Source organism: Hevea brasiliensis, chromosome 5 (assembly GCF_030052815.1).
Source record: "Hevea brasiliensis isolate MT/VB/25A 57/8 chromosome 5, ASM3005281v1, whole genome shotgun sequence".
NCBI classification, from domain to species: domain Eukaryota; kingdom Viridiplantae; phylum Streptophyta; class Magnoliopsida; order Malpighiales; family Euphorbiaceae; genus Hevea; species Hevea brasiliensis.
The window spans coordinates 8,304,470-8,318,481 of NC_079497.1; the positions used below are offsets into that span (position 1 = coordinate 8,304,470).

General features: G+C 29.1%; 1 protein-coding gene across 5 annotated transcripts; it reads left to right on the forward strand.

Moving 5' to 3' along the window:
- Positions 1-910: 910 nt before the first annotated feature.
- LOC110659749 (uncharacterized) lies at positions 911-6,919 on the forward strand. 5 transcript variants are annotated; one of them, XM_021817784.2, is made up of 4 exons: positions 911-1,126; positions 1,252-1,323; positions 3,052-3,900; positions 4,297-6,919. In XM_021817784.2, the coding sequence occupies exons 2-4, from the start codon at positions 1,318-1,320 to the stop codon at positions 6,304-6,306; spliced, it is 2,865 nt and encodes a 954-aa protein (XP_021673476.2). In that variant the 5' UTR covers positions 911-1,126; positions 1,252-1,317; the 3' UTR covers positions 6,307-6,919. The 5 variants fall into 5 exon arrangements, with proteins under 5 accessions (XP_021673476.2, XP_021673478.2, XP_021673475.2 ...); XM_021817786.2 differs by having other exon boundaries at positions 3,061-3,900; XM_021817783.2 differs by having other exon boundaries at positions 1,277-1,323.
- The last annotated feature ends 7,093 nt before the right edge of the window (positions 6,920-14,012 follow it).

The following is a 14,012-nucleotide window of genomic DNA, read 5'->3' on the forward strand; positions in this document are numbered from 1 at the left end:
AGAAGTAAAATTTTAAAAATATATTACAAATATGATTATATTGAAAATTTAACTATAAGTAAGGATAATTTTAAAAAATAAAGTTATAATATTAAAATTATAAAATTTATTTAAAAAAAAATTATATTTTTAATGTTTATTATATTAATAGAAAATAATGATATTTTAAAATTTTATTTTTTATAAAATGTATTTATCTTATATTATAAATTTACGTAATATAAAAAATATATCAAATTAATAAAAAAATTTACACTTTATAAAAATTTAAAGATATAAAGGTGTAGTATTTTTAAAAAGTAATATAATAAAATGTTATTTTTAATTAATAATAATATTATATATTTTCATTATTATTAAAATTAAATAATTCAATATATTCTTTTTATTATATCTATAACAAAAAATTACATTTTTATATTTTTTAAATAATATTATTTTTTCATTAATCTAATATATTTTTTTATAATTTATAAAAAAATATCAATTTATAAAAATTATAAAATAAAATATACAAATTTCATGAAATTTAAATTATTTATTGAATAAAGTAATTTTATTATATTTTAAATGAAATAATAATAGAAACATATATATATATATATATATATATATATATAAAGAATTAAATAGATATTTTAATTAATTACATTATAAACTAATTAAAATTTTATTATTATAATCAATAAAAATTTATTTAAATTAAATTAAATAAGAAAAAAATTTTAATTAAAAATTAATTTGATAATAATTTATTTTATTTAAAATATAATTAAAAATTTAATGAAAAAAAAATGTAAATTACCTATAAATAGTATGAATATTATGCTCGTTTATTATGCTAATTTATTTATAAAGGATTATTAATTTATATTAAAACTCACAAGTCCATTATCATACCATTCAACTCAAGTTTTGTAAAAGATTTTGCGAGTGTCGAAATATTTCATACCTTTCTTTCCCTTTCTGCATAAATTTGCCAAGGACACAACACTTGACATTTTCCCTTCCCTCTCGAGCCCTTTATCTCTCCATACTGTGAGAGGATTTCGCTTCTCATTTTCTGTCTATAGCCCCCTGAATTGTCCCTTGAAACACCCAGCAAACTTAAGCTGCCTTAAACAAGGTACCTTCTCTTTCCGCCTTTATCTTTGCTTTGAATCTTTGGTGCTCGTTCTTTTTTTTTTTCTTTTTTTTTATTTGTATGGTTTTTGTGTTTCTGTTTTTAATAACTTCATAGCTTAATAATAGATGTGATGAAAACCCGTGTGCCCAGGTTTTGGATTTCACTTTGGGTTTGATATTCCTGGTTCTTCCATGGAGGTTAGTGAATAGTCAATCTATATTAGTGTTGCTTTCTTGGATACACGTTCTATTTTTAATGTGGGTTATCTCTATCTTCTGTTCTTGTTGTTTTATGCTTGCTTTGTATTGAAACAAGTTAATTGTTTGTGGGATCACATTCATCCTTCGTATCGACTTCAACTTATCAATGCTTGGCTTTAACATTATTAGTTTGGTTGCTTGCGTGCTGCACTCTGTTCTTTATAGCCTTAATATTGCTTGTTTGGTTTCATTTCTAGTGGTTTTGCCGATTCTTTTTGCTTTGCACATGTTTATTGGGTCTTGATGTTGAATCTTCGATGAAAATGGATCTGCAGCTTGTTAACTTGATCTGGGTTCGTGTCTTCAAACCTCGGGGATTTGTCAAATGTTTACTATATTTGGTATATGGCTTTTGTTGGCTGATCAAGTATGTCAATGTCTGTTTTGGATACTAGTGTAAATAGAATGCTAGCGTTGTGAGAGGATAGATTCTGATTTCTCTATGAAAAAGATGATCATTATGCTTGTTTTTGACGATCTCGTTTATTGGTTACACTGGTGATGACACTACTGTTGCTTTATTAGAATATGGGTGGTTAATAATTGATAAATCCTCTAATTGGCCTTGGAAAATAGTAGTTTCCTTCTAGGTTTTCATTCATAATTTTGAACTTTCTGGTTGATTAAGAATCCTTATTCCTTTGATATTTACCTATTTATTTATGCTTTATTTGTCAAGGACTTCCCTTCTAGTTGTCTAGTAGCTAAAACATAAAATTTGGAAATAAAAATTTTCTAGCTGGTTTGTTCTGCTTGAAAGAAATTTGTTGCCCATGTGATATGACCTTTTTCCTTTATTAATCTACAGATTGTGCATTCTTTCTTAATCTGTTTATTTCTTTGTCTTGGCATTGTTGTACATGCACTCAGCAACTCTTGCATTTCATCTCTCTTTTATTTCAAGCCATTTAACAAAAAAAAAATATTCATTTCCAGAACATGGAAATTTTCCATCCTTATGTATGATACTCTCCTCTGTGAAATTTAATATGAGTTTTGACAATGTTAGCGTTTCATTCCAATTCCTTGATGCTTGAATGCCAGTACTTAAACAATGCAATATAAAAGTAATTACAGTTCAAATCCTTTTATTTCATTAGTCGGTGGCTTAGTTCCATCACCATTTTCTTTGCAGTAGGTTAAACTGATAAAAAACTCCTTTGAATGAATTAAATTTTCCCTTACAGAAAATTGTCAATTTATATATGCCATCCTGCTAAACACCAACTGCTAGCCCTCAACAAATGCTTTGAAAATGTGACAAACTTTCTTCTTTGAGTGAGGGCAATGAAATTTCGTAAAATCAAAACTTTGCAGTGCATCTCTATAGACTGGGGTGCTGAGGGGTCCTTTTTGCTTAAACAAAGTTCCCCAGCTCAGAAAACCACTAATGCTTGTTGGTCTAATGCTTGAGGCTGATGGATGACTGATTTTATATGACATATTAGCTCATCTTAAAAAGATTGGGAGATAGAATGCATGGAACATCCCATTTATGTAGTCAGTTTGCTTGCTTATTTGTCATAAATTTTGGATTTGTGTGCTCAAGTCACAAAATGTCCAGTGAACATGCACCTGCGTGCATCATTGATCAATTATATGATATCCTTTCCTTTCCTACCTTTCTTTTTGAGTTATTGCTCTTATGATTCTTATTGTATAAAGGCATTTCAGATGGAGCCAATTCCCCCGAATAATGATTGCAATTCTATTGAAGAATCATCTTTTCAGCAGTTAGTTCTTCCAAGCTCTCCTGAGATAAGTGGCATATCTGGAGATCCACAGGTGAATCCCCGAGTTGGTGATGAGTATCAGGCAGAAATTCCTCCTATGATATCGGAATATGAGCATTTTCAGCTTTTACTGGACCCTTTTGATTCAGAAGTCACAATTGATGATTCTCATTCTTTTCTAATTGGTTTACCGATCCTTGTTACTTGGGTCCATAATACAATAAATAATATAGAGGATGAAGGGTGCAGAATGAGTAGCCCTGATGATTCAGTCCTTGCAACCTGGTCAAACAAATCTAGAACAAATAGAAAGAATAATATTCTGAAGAAGAAAGGCTCAAATCAAAATGCGGAACCATTGGATCTTGGCTTTGTTGATGGAAAGGAACCAAAACCAGCAATTCTTGGGCCCCAGGAGGCAGGGGAAGCTAACTTATCTCAGCTGCATAAAAGCAAACGTTACGATCCTGTTCCTGTTGTATTAAATCATCCATGGAGTGATGCTGATGTTGATAGTTTTATTCTTGGTTTATATATATTTGGGAAAAATTTTGTTCAGATAGAGAGATTCCTGGAAAACAAAAAGATAGGGGAAATATTATCCTTTTACTATGGGGAATTTTATAGGTCTGATGGATATAACAGATGGTCAGATTGCCAGAAGACAAAACGAAAGAAATGCATCTATGGACAGAAAATTTTTACAGGGTGGAGACAACAGGAGCTGCTCTCTCGTTTGCATCCCCATGTCCCAGTGCATTCTCAAAACAATTTTTTAGAGGTGCTCCAAATTTCAATGCTATGTGAGATATAAATTTATGGCATAGTTCTTTCTGGCTCCCTCTCTTAGCAATTTATAATTTAGTTCTTGAGATATAGATTCTCCTTCTTTTAGACCAGAAGTTCATAAAAACTAAAGCAATGCATAATTCTTGCTTAAGAATTCTCGTGTAACTGCTACTGCTATGTGCCACATCCTTCAACTTCTAAGAATATTTATGTAACACAACCCCCATTATCAATGTTAGATTGGAGGATATGCAAATATTAAAACCTTTCTAATGGATAGAGTTCTTTCTAGTTACAAAATATAAGATTTGTGAGCATGCTGCTAAATGTAGTCGCCAGTGTTTGGCACTTATTGTCTCACATCATTTTACTTGTGATCTGTCATCAGGTCTCTACAGCATTTTCGGAGGGAAAATTTTCTCTAGAAGATTATGTCTCCAATTTAAGGGCCGTTGTTGGCATTCAAGCTCTTGTAGATGCTATTGGAATTGGTAAGGGGAAGGAAGACCTGACAAGTCTTGCCATGGAACCTGCAAGAAGCAATCCTTTGTTCACTGTTTGCCCAATCGGCAAAGCTTGCTCCTCTTTGACTTCCAGTGACATAATCAAGCTGTTGACTGGGGGCTTCCGTTTGAGCAAAGCTCGTTCTAATGATATATTCTGGGAAGCTGTTTGGCCCCGTTTGCTAGCAAGAGGGTGGCACTCTGAGCAACCAAACAATCAGAGTTATGTGGGTCCCAACCATCATCTGGTCTTTCTCATTCCTGGTGTTAAGAAGTTTTCAAAAAGGAAACTTGTGAAAGGTAACCACTACTTTGATTCTGTCAGTGATGTTTTGAGCAAAGTGGCATCCGAACCAAAACTTATTGAGCTTGATTCTGAAGAAGCTAGAGGCAGCAGTTGCAATGAAGAGGACAGGTGGGTTGTAGGAGTTCCGTCAGGTCACAATGATGCATCCATTCAGCAATCCTTTCAGTACCTTAAACCACGAGTTTCTAATTACAATCTGAATCTTGTGAGTTTCACTGTTGTTGATTCTGGTTTGCTTGATGGAGGAAAATCATCCAAGATGAGAGAAATGAGATATGCACCGGAAGATTTGAAAGTTAAATCCTTACTTACAACTCTCTCAAGTAGCATTGAAATGATGTTTTCAGAGAACTCACTGAACGACAATGAGTTAGATGCTGTTGACATGTCATTGGATGGTGAAAAGAATATCAATAATGCTAAATGCTATGATAAAACATTTGATGGTCATGGCTCAAACCTTACAAAGTTCACCATTGTGGATACCAGTTTGATACATGCAGGAAAATCACAGAAGGTGAGAGAATTAAGATATTCACCAATTGACATTATAGTTACTTCTGAAATGACCAAATCCTCAAGGAAAAAAGAAGGGGATTCTTCTGATGATTCAATGGACAGGCATGTGCTAGATGCAACCAAAATGCTGTCACATGAGGAAAAGAATGTCAGAAAATCCAACCACACTGAGGATATAATTAATAGCAGTGGCTCAGAAAAGAAGGCACTCAACCGAGATATCAGGAATAAATTGGTTGAAGGGGTTACTAACAATGAGTCAAATGAAAATCAGTCAACCAGGACCATTAAGCACAAATTCAGTCGAAGGTCAAAATCTGGGCTTTCAAATAATTTAGTTCCTGCAGTCAAACGACGGAGATTAATTTCCTGTTCTAGTACAGAGTTAAGCCATGTCATTGACAATTTCTCTGTTAGCCTGGGGTCAAAACAAGAAGGGTCTTATTTTCCTTTGAACCCGCCGGGGGGCAGCAACACCTTTCAAGTTAATCCTCCTCGGAAGTTATCGTTAAACATTTCCTTAGCTGAAGGCAGTCTAGAAGATAGCACTGGAGGCCTGCCGGGTGCAACTTGTTTTGGTATGGAAACATCTCATAGGCAAAATGTGAAACGTCAAACCCCATCTTTGATTGACCTTAACCTGCCTCAACTTTCATTGGACTGTGAAAATAATGAAGCAGCATTAATGGATGTAGAAAGCAGCCACAAGGCAAAGGCTGATAGTACACTCTCTCTGTCCAGTTCAGATAAGACTGATCCCGAGGCATTGAGTACCTCTGTTGATGCTAGTCCTGCAGTAGAGCAGCCTAGTTTGAACCCCAGAAGACAAAGCAGAAGAAACCGACCTTTGACCACCAGAGCATTGGAAGCTCTTGAATGTGGATTCTTAGGTGTGAAGAGGCAAAAAAGCTTGCATGTTCCCACACAAGAAATTTCATATTCCAGTTCTTCCCACTGGGTTCACAGCAAAGTCAAAGTAAGATCAAGTAATGGTAATGCTGGCTCTGGCATTGTGAATGCAAAGGATGGGGATGCCAACGGGGCTTTTAACAAAAAAGATTTTGTTTAAAAAACTCCTGACAGAACTGAAGAAAAGTGCTGACTAGATAACAGGATATCCATAGTTGCTACATCTGTAAGTGTGAGGACAGCTAGCTCATGAGGCGCTATTTGTTATATTTTGACTTGAAAAAGTCAGGAGAATTGCCTGAAGTAGCTGCTATCTGTGGAGACACTTGCTATGTTACCTCTAACTGTAGACGCGGTTCTCTTCGGTATGCTTCGTCAAGCAAGCATGGAAGTAGGAGCACTTTGCTTCGACGTAATGCAGTTTACTTACAGGCACAACCATTACAACACTCTGTCATCGATGGTCACATTGCACCACCATACAATGCACATAACATTTTACTAGAATGTGTATTGTTTTCTCATCAAGTCAGTTGCATTTTGTTTTAGTGTTCTTCCATTTCTTGGTGATAATGGAAAACAGAACTTTTTGCAATGCCGTGGTTCCTTTTTAGGATTGGAAGAAGGTGAAATGACCCAGTATATTATATTATATGAAAATCTCCATTAGATTTTCAAATAGCTGAAGATTGTATGTCCTGACGACATGAACTCCAGATTGCCAGTAGTTCTCACTGTTGCCATTGGCAAAATTAAACCATGAAGTTGTTGTATCTGTAGGCTTATCCACTAACACAGCCTCTGCAACTTGCATTAGGAACTGCAGGGCCACCTGATACTATATATCAACTGAGCTACTTCAATTGATAACATGCTAAGCACATGATTATGATGATAGTTAACTAATGAGTTTTGAAATTCAATTTACTAATGAATTTCAAAATCAGTTTGTAATTTTGTCTCACAATTTATCAACGCATTATAATCCATTACCAATAAATTCAAATCCGTTGATAAAATCCATTGCTATATCAATGAATTATTATAGTGCTCATATACATAGTTAAAAGTTCTGCTCTCATCACACAACAGCATTTCATTAATTTCAGTTTTATCTTTGAAATAGTTAAATAGAATATAATAGTTTTTTTAAATTAAAAGATAAAATTAAGTCATATTTGTTAAGGATTGCAATGTAGAAGAATGAAATAATTTAGTATATCATTTAATATTTGAGTAAAGTATCTTTGAAAAATTGGAGGTTTCAAAGCGAAAGAAATCAACCATCTTATGATTATGTGCTTGGGTTTGGGATGCTAGATTGTGCAAAAAAGTCATTAATATACAGCAAGTGGGTCACAGAGGCTGACCAAAGTCCCTTTCTTTAATTTTTCTTTGTTTCCTATGATTATTTTGATAATTTCTTCTTTTGATTCCATCATCAATTACTGGTAGGAAATAAAACTTTTCTATTTTTCTTTTATAAAAATATATGAATAAATAAATAAATAAATAATTTTTATTATATATTCTTCTATATAAAAATAGGAATCCCTTTTGAGGAGGAAAAATTAATGACCATAAAGAAACCATTTTATCTGGACTTAGTGCTACCATGTGTTCCCTACTCTCTTTTAAAAAAGGGGAAACTTGGCCCTACAAATTTGGATATGTAACCATAAATATTTATTCTTGTTAGGAAAATTGTCATAACCTAAAATTTGAGGTTTTTTAGGGAGATATATATTAAGATTTCTTTTTTTATATTATTAAATTCAGAAAAATTGTTAGATATATTACATATTAATTTATTTTTAATATATATATATATATATATATATATGATTGAGCTGATTATACATTAAAATGACTAATTAATTTAATGTTGCAATCCAATAATATTCTTATATTTAAAATGAAAAAAAATTTACTTTTTTTAACTTAAAAAAATTCTATCTTTTTTAATTTATTTCAAATTATTTCAAAGGTTCTTTGAAATACATGAAAAAAAATTCAATTAAATTCTTACAAAATATACTTAATTTTTATTTTTTTAATAAAAAAAATTAAATTCTTTCATATATTTTACCTTTTCATTTCATACATTTCCCACGTGAAATTTCCAACACATACCAAAGCAAATCCAACTTTCCCCATGATGACAAATTTCTACATTTCCAGGAAATTTCACTGAACTTTCTTTTTTACTCAAGTGATACAACTGTATTTGCCTCCATGAAGCAACTCCAATCTCTCTAATCATAACATAATAATCTTACAAATCAGTCATTAATGTAATACCAATCTTGATATATGTGTTTGATAAATTTAGAGAGTATTAAGCAAATTAATTATATATTAATTTATTTTAATATAAATTTATATAAATAATAGAATTACTTTATACATTAAAATAACTCGTTAATTTAATATTACAACTCAACCATTTATATATTATCCTTTTATTTTATATTTTTTCAATGTGAAATTTCCAACAGTATTGGTCAATTTTTTTTAATTAACTTTAGGGAAAATTATTATTTAGTTTCTGTATTTTAATGAAACTAACTATTTAGTCTCTGTATTTTAAAAAATATACTATTTAATCTCTTTGTCAAATTTTCTGTTATACATACTATTTAAATTACTATTTAATCTTTCTATTTTAAGGAAACTAATTAATTGATCCTTATATTTTGAAAAACACTACTATTTAGTATCTCTATTAGTGATACTAATTAGTTTGTTCATGTATTTTGAAAAATAAGGTATTTTAAAAAATATATTCTTGAACAAAAATAAAAATTTTACTATGTGAAGATTAAATCTGAATTTATATTTTTTTATTTTCAATTTTTTGTACATTATTTTTGTGTTTTCTCTACTACAAAATAATTTTTCTTTTATTATTTAAAAATTTAAGAAAACTGATTATTTTTTTTGCATATATAGCTTATACCATTTTTATCAGCGAATGAAAATAAAGAGAGAATGAGGGGGTGTGAGTATAGAAGAGAAGAAACATGAAGAGAGAAAAATAAGAGAGTATAAGAGAGAAATAAGTGGGAGATAATTAGGATAGTTTAGATATACAAAATAATTATGAGAATAAATAGTTAACGAAATCAAATTATATGAATTAACTAATGTATTTTTAAAAAATATAAGGATTAACTAATTATTTTTATAAAAATTGAGAGACTAAATAATAGTTTGACAAGTATTAGCTAATGGAAAAATTAACGGAGAGACTAAATAGTTTAAAGAAGCAAAATACAAGGACTAAAATTTTCAAAATATAGAGATCAAATAATTATTAAAAATATAAAGATTAAATAATTATTTTCTCAAAATACAGTAAATAAATACTAATTTTTCCTTAATTTTATTTGCCATGTTAAATATACTTCATTACGTTTTTTTGTTCAAGATCAATCAAACGTTAGCATGTAGTAAAATTAATAGCAAACCTAGTGGGTTTGAGAACAATCATGAAAAAAGAAAAGCATTATTGATGCTTTGAAATAAATAATTAATTGGACCTACAAACTTTGGTAATAGTTTGGTTAAATTCATTATAGCTGATAATTAATTGTGATCTTGATTCAAGTTTTAAAGCAATTAGCTTTTGTTTTTAAAACATGATATGCTGAAACTTTTTCCATTTGGACACCACCCCAACTCCCAGGCCAGCATCCTTTTGAGGGACAACAGAATCTAAGTTTTGGCTTAAAAAAGGAACTTTCCACTATTGATTAGAGACAATCATATATGGAGGCCAAAAGCCATCAGGGTAAAATCCAAAGTTTCTTTCTACCTCCCAGGAAGTTTATTTACGCGGTTGAGTAAATGGGATTCAAATTTGACTCTGCCAGGTGAATGATATATTTTTAATTCTTAAACCAAGCCAAACGAGACACTAATAATACAACCCTCATAGTTTGCTTCTGGGTTAATATCAACAGGCTAATTACTGCCCAAAGACTATTCGTAGAAATCTCAAAAATTATTCCTTTTCATCATGCAATGGAATTGATGAACTTATGATAATTAAGCTACTCTCTCTTCAGGGGATCTTTAGTTATTTAATGAAATAGTATCGTAGGATGTTTTGTCATAAATAGTGAAATTATTTTAAAAAAAAAATAAAAGGACAGGAGAAGGGGAGTGGGAGATAAAAGGGAAGAGAAATCTAGCTAAGAGAGGGAGAGAGAGAGAGACCTTTAGAAGATAAAATTGGTATCATAAAATTTTCTCTTTCATTGAACTGCAATTTTATTCATTGGATGGTAGTAAAAATTTTAAAAAAAATTAAGGATATTTTCATTTAATTTATTTAAATTTTAGGAACTAATTAATATTTAATTTTTTTTTATAAAAATATAAAAAATGTTAATTAGAATTAGAGTATAAAGAGAAATACTAAGCAACATATTTTATTTTTATATAAATAAAACTAATCACCCATATAAAAAAATTTAGAAGATTCAATACCGGGAGTACTTAGATTGACCAATAGATGGGCTCTGCTGCTCAATTTTATGGTTTTTTTATGAGTTTTATTAAATAACTTTCAAATTTAGATCTTCTATTAAAGTAGAGATATACATCAGTATTCTTTTAAAAAAAAATCAGCAATAAAAATAAATAAAAACTCAATTAAAGCAGAGAGAACACCATGAAAACTTAAAATTTATTGACAAAAATAAATAGGATAATTTATTTATTTAAAAATCTATCAATAATGATAGATATAAAGAGATATGTCCAAAATTTATTCTAAGCGAATATAAATTTTAGAGTTATTAAGAGAAAAAAAAGAGAATAAAAAAGGAGCGACTGCCTGTGAAAATACTCACCATTAACTGACTAAAGAAGAAATCAAACAGAAAAAAAAAGGAAAAGATAAGAAAAAATTGAAGAGAACAAGAGGTTTTTAAAAAGAAGGCAGAGCCCCTCTATTCTAACTAATATATAAATTTTAAATTAAAGAGACAAACCAATAAATAATGATAAACTCTATAAATTAAATAGTTTGCTAAACTCTGTATATTTTTTGCTTTTTTTATTGAATTAATTAATTAGTGGATAAGTATACATAGAATTTATTCAGTAATATTAATTATTCTAATAATTGTTAGTTACTACAATAAATATTAATAAATATTACCTAATAGATATTAGACGTTAATAGTTAACTGTTTATATAATAATTTAAAATAAAAATATTATATAAAAATAATTATTAAATTAATTATTAAATATAAAAATAGTTAAAAACTCTTTTAATCTCTAAAAATTAAAAAAAAATAATATTTCATAAATTATTATTTAATTTTTAAATATTAATATAAATATTATATGGAGCAAAAAAAGTAATATTAAAAGCTGTTGTCTAGGTTTAGGTTCATATAGTTTCAATATGAGCCATGATTATAGGAGAAAAATTAGAAACTCATCGTTGAAAGATCAGTGTATATGCATGTATGATGTAACTGTGTGTCTTGATACAATGCCTCTCTCTCTCTCTCTCTATATGTATAGCTTTTCTTATTCTCCTCATCAATCATTAAGTGCCTCTAGCCCTAACTTTTTTTTTTTTAAATATTAATGATAAATTGTACTTTTTTTTTTCCTTTTCTTTTTCTTTCTTTCTTTTGGGTGGGTCAGGGTAAAACATGATTAAACCTTTTTACTACTTGAGTAATCTCGAAGATGATTTTAATCTTAAAAATGCCTTTTGATGAGTGTGCCCATCTTCATCATTTCATAATGTGTTTGTACAATTCATACGCCAGATTGCCTAAAAAAATATAATAATAATAATAATGGCCTCACATGCTAGCTAGATTTTATTTTTAATATCTTACTTTAAAATTACTCATTAATATTATATATATTATATATTTAATTAATTTTTAATCAAATCATATTAGAATGTGATTTCTCGATTAACTTAAATACTCTATTTATATAATTAAATTATTTAAATTTAATGAACGCTCTCTTATATTTTTTTAAAAAATAATGTTATTTAGCATATGTGATTAAAATTATCTTGAATGATAATAATTTTACATTATAGCCCATGTATATTGATTAATGTTCCAACTTCTGTCTCCTTGCTGTTTCCCTTCCCTAGTTATTGAATAAGTTGGATGTTAGTTTTCATTTTCATGGACCATTTGGTTGGTCGGCGGTGGGCACATGCATCTTGCTATTACCCAACCATATATATCACTTTTCAAATTAATTAACACAGAGCTACTACAATCACTATGGCTGCACATACCCCCAGAAGCCTTGAAAACACCAAATTTAGCCATTTTAAAACCACAATAATAGCAATGCTTATGTGGATTAAGTGAATAATTATTTAATTAATACATATAATTTTTTAAATTTAAAAAAAAATATTATAATATTTTTTACTTTATTATAATTTTAAGACATAAAATATATAATAAAATTTATTTATTAAATAAATAAATCTCACATAATTTATATTTTAGATCTATAATTAATTGAAGTTAGATAAAAATTTTCCATGAATAAATTTGTCAACATCTCCTTTAAAGTTTAAGACTTAACAAGCTTAGCTAGGTAAAGAGAGCACATCACACTCACAGTCATCTATTTTATATATGTGTGTGTGTATTGAATTGAAAGGTGGGTTTTCAGCTGGCGTTATATGGAGTAAATATATGCTCTATTAATTAGTTGTTGATGTACATTGCTGAAATTAATGAGTAAAATCCGTATTACTTAGTTCTTTAACATTTTATTGGATATATCATTAGTAGACTTAAATAATTAAATTTAAAGATAAACCCATCACAAGAACAACTTGCAATATTAAAGATGACACCATATTGATTTTGAAACGTCTGGATTCATCGCCTGTCGGCTGTCGCAATCCACACACACGTCTATATGAAATTTTGAATTTAAATTTTAATTAAAATTAATTATAAAAATAAATAAATAAATAAATTTAAATTTACAAAAAATCATGAAAAACAGCAACAAGAAATTGAGAAAAAATTAAATTGAACTTAACCCACTCAAAAGTTAATTTAAAAGGAGGAGATTCTTATATATAAAATAAACACTTTATTGCAAATCAATGTGGGTAACACGCCTTCTTTATGTCTATACGTAAACATATAAAATATAAAATTTATAAGAAAATACATCTACAAATGACTTAATATTAAAGTAGGATAAACTCCGATGAAAAAGTGGTTGCAAGAAATTTATCAGTAGTTGAAACCATGTTTTGAAGTTACAGAACTATTTTTTGATTGGAGTAATAAAATTTTTAAAAATAATTAATAATATAAAAAATTCAAAATTGATGAAAGAATTTAAAACGGCAGCAAGCACCAAGCATTGATAATTCATATGGGTCCAGTTAGCCATTTGATTCTGTCTCTTATTTTTGTCTGTAAACCCTAACTAAAATATTCCTAGAAAACCACTTACGACTCAAATTAAAATAGAGTTCATGGCTTTATCCCTAATTAATCTATATATTTACAAGTTTATTCTCTTTCACAACTGCCCATTAATTAAAAATATTTTGATATTATTTTATAATTAAATACATATTATTAATAAAAATTATTAGTAAGTATTTAATAATGTGCATAAATTATTTATTTTTTTAGTATTATATTGATAATTTTTTTTTTTAAGAAATTGAATTTCAAATCCATCTTATGGGTGGCATGGATTCCAAGAGGCTTCATGATAATGAAATGGAAAAACCAAGCAGAAAGGGAAGAGTTGGTGGCAGTTTCAATTAGCAAATGTATATTTACCATGCAAATGTCCCACCGCCATGCACATATTACATTTCTTACA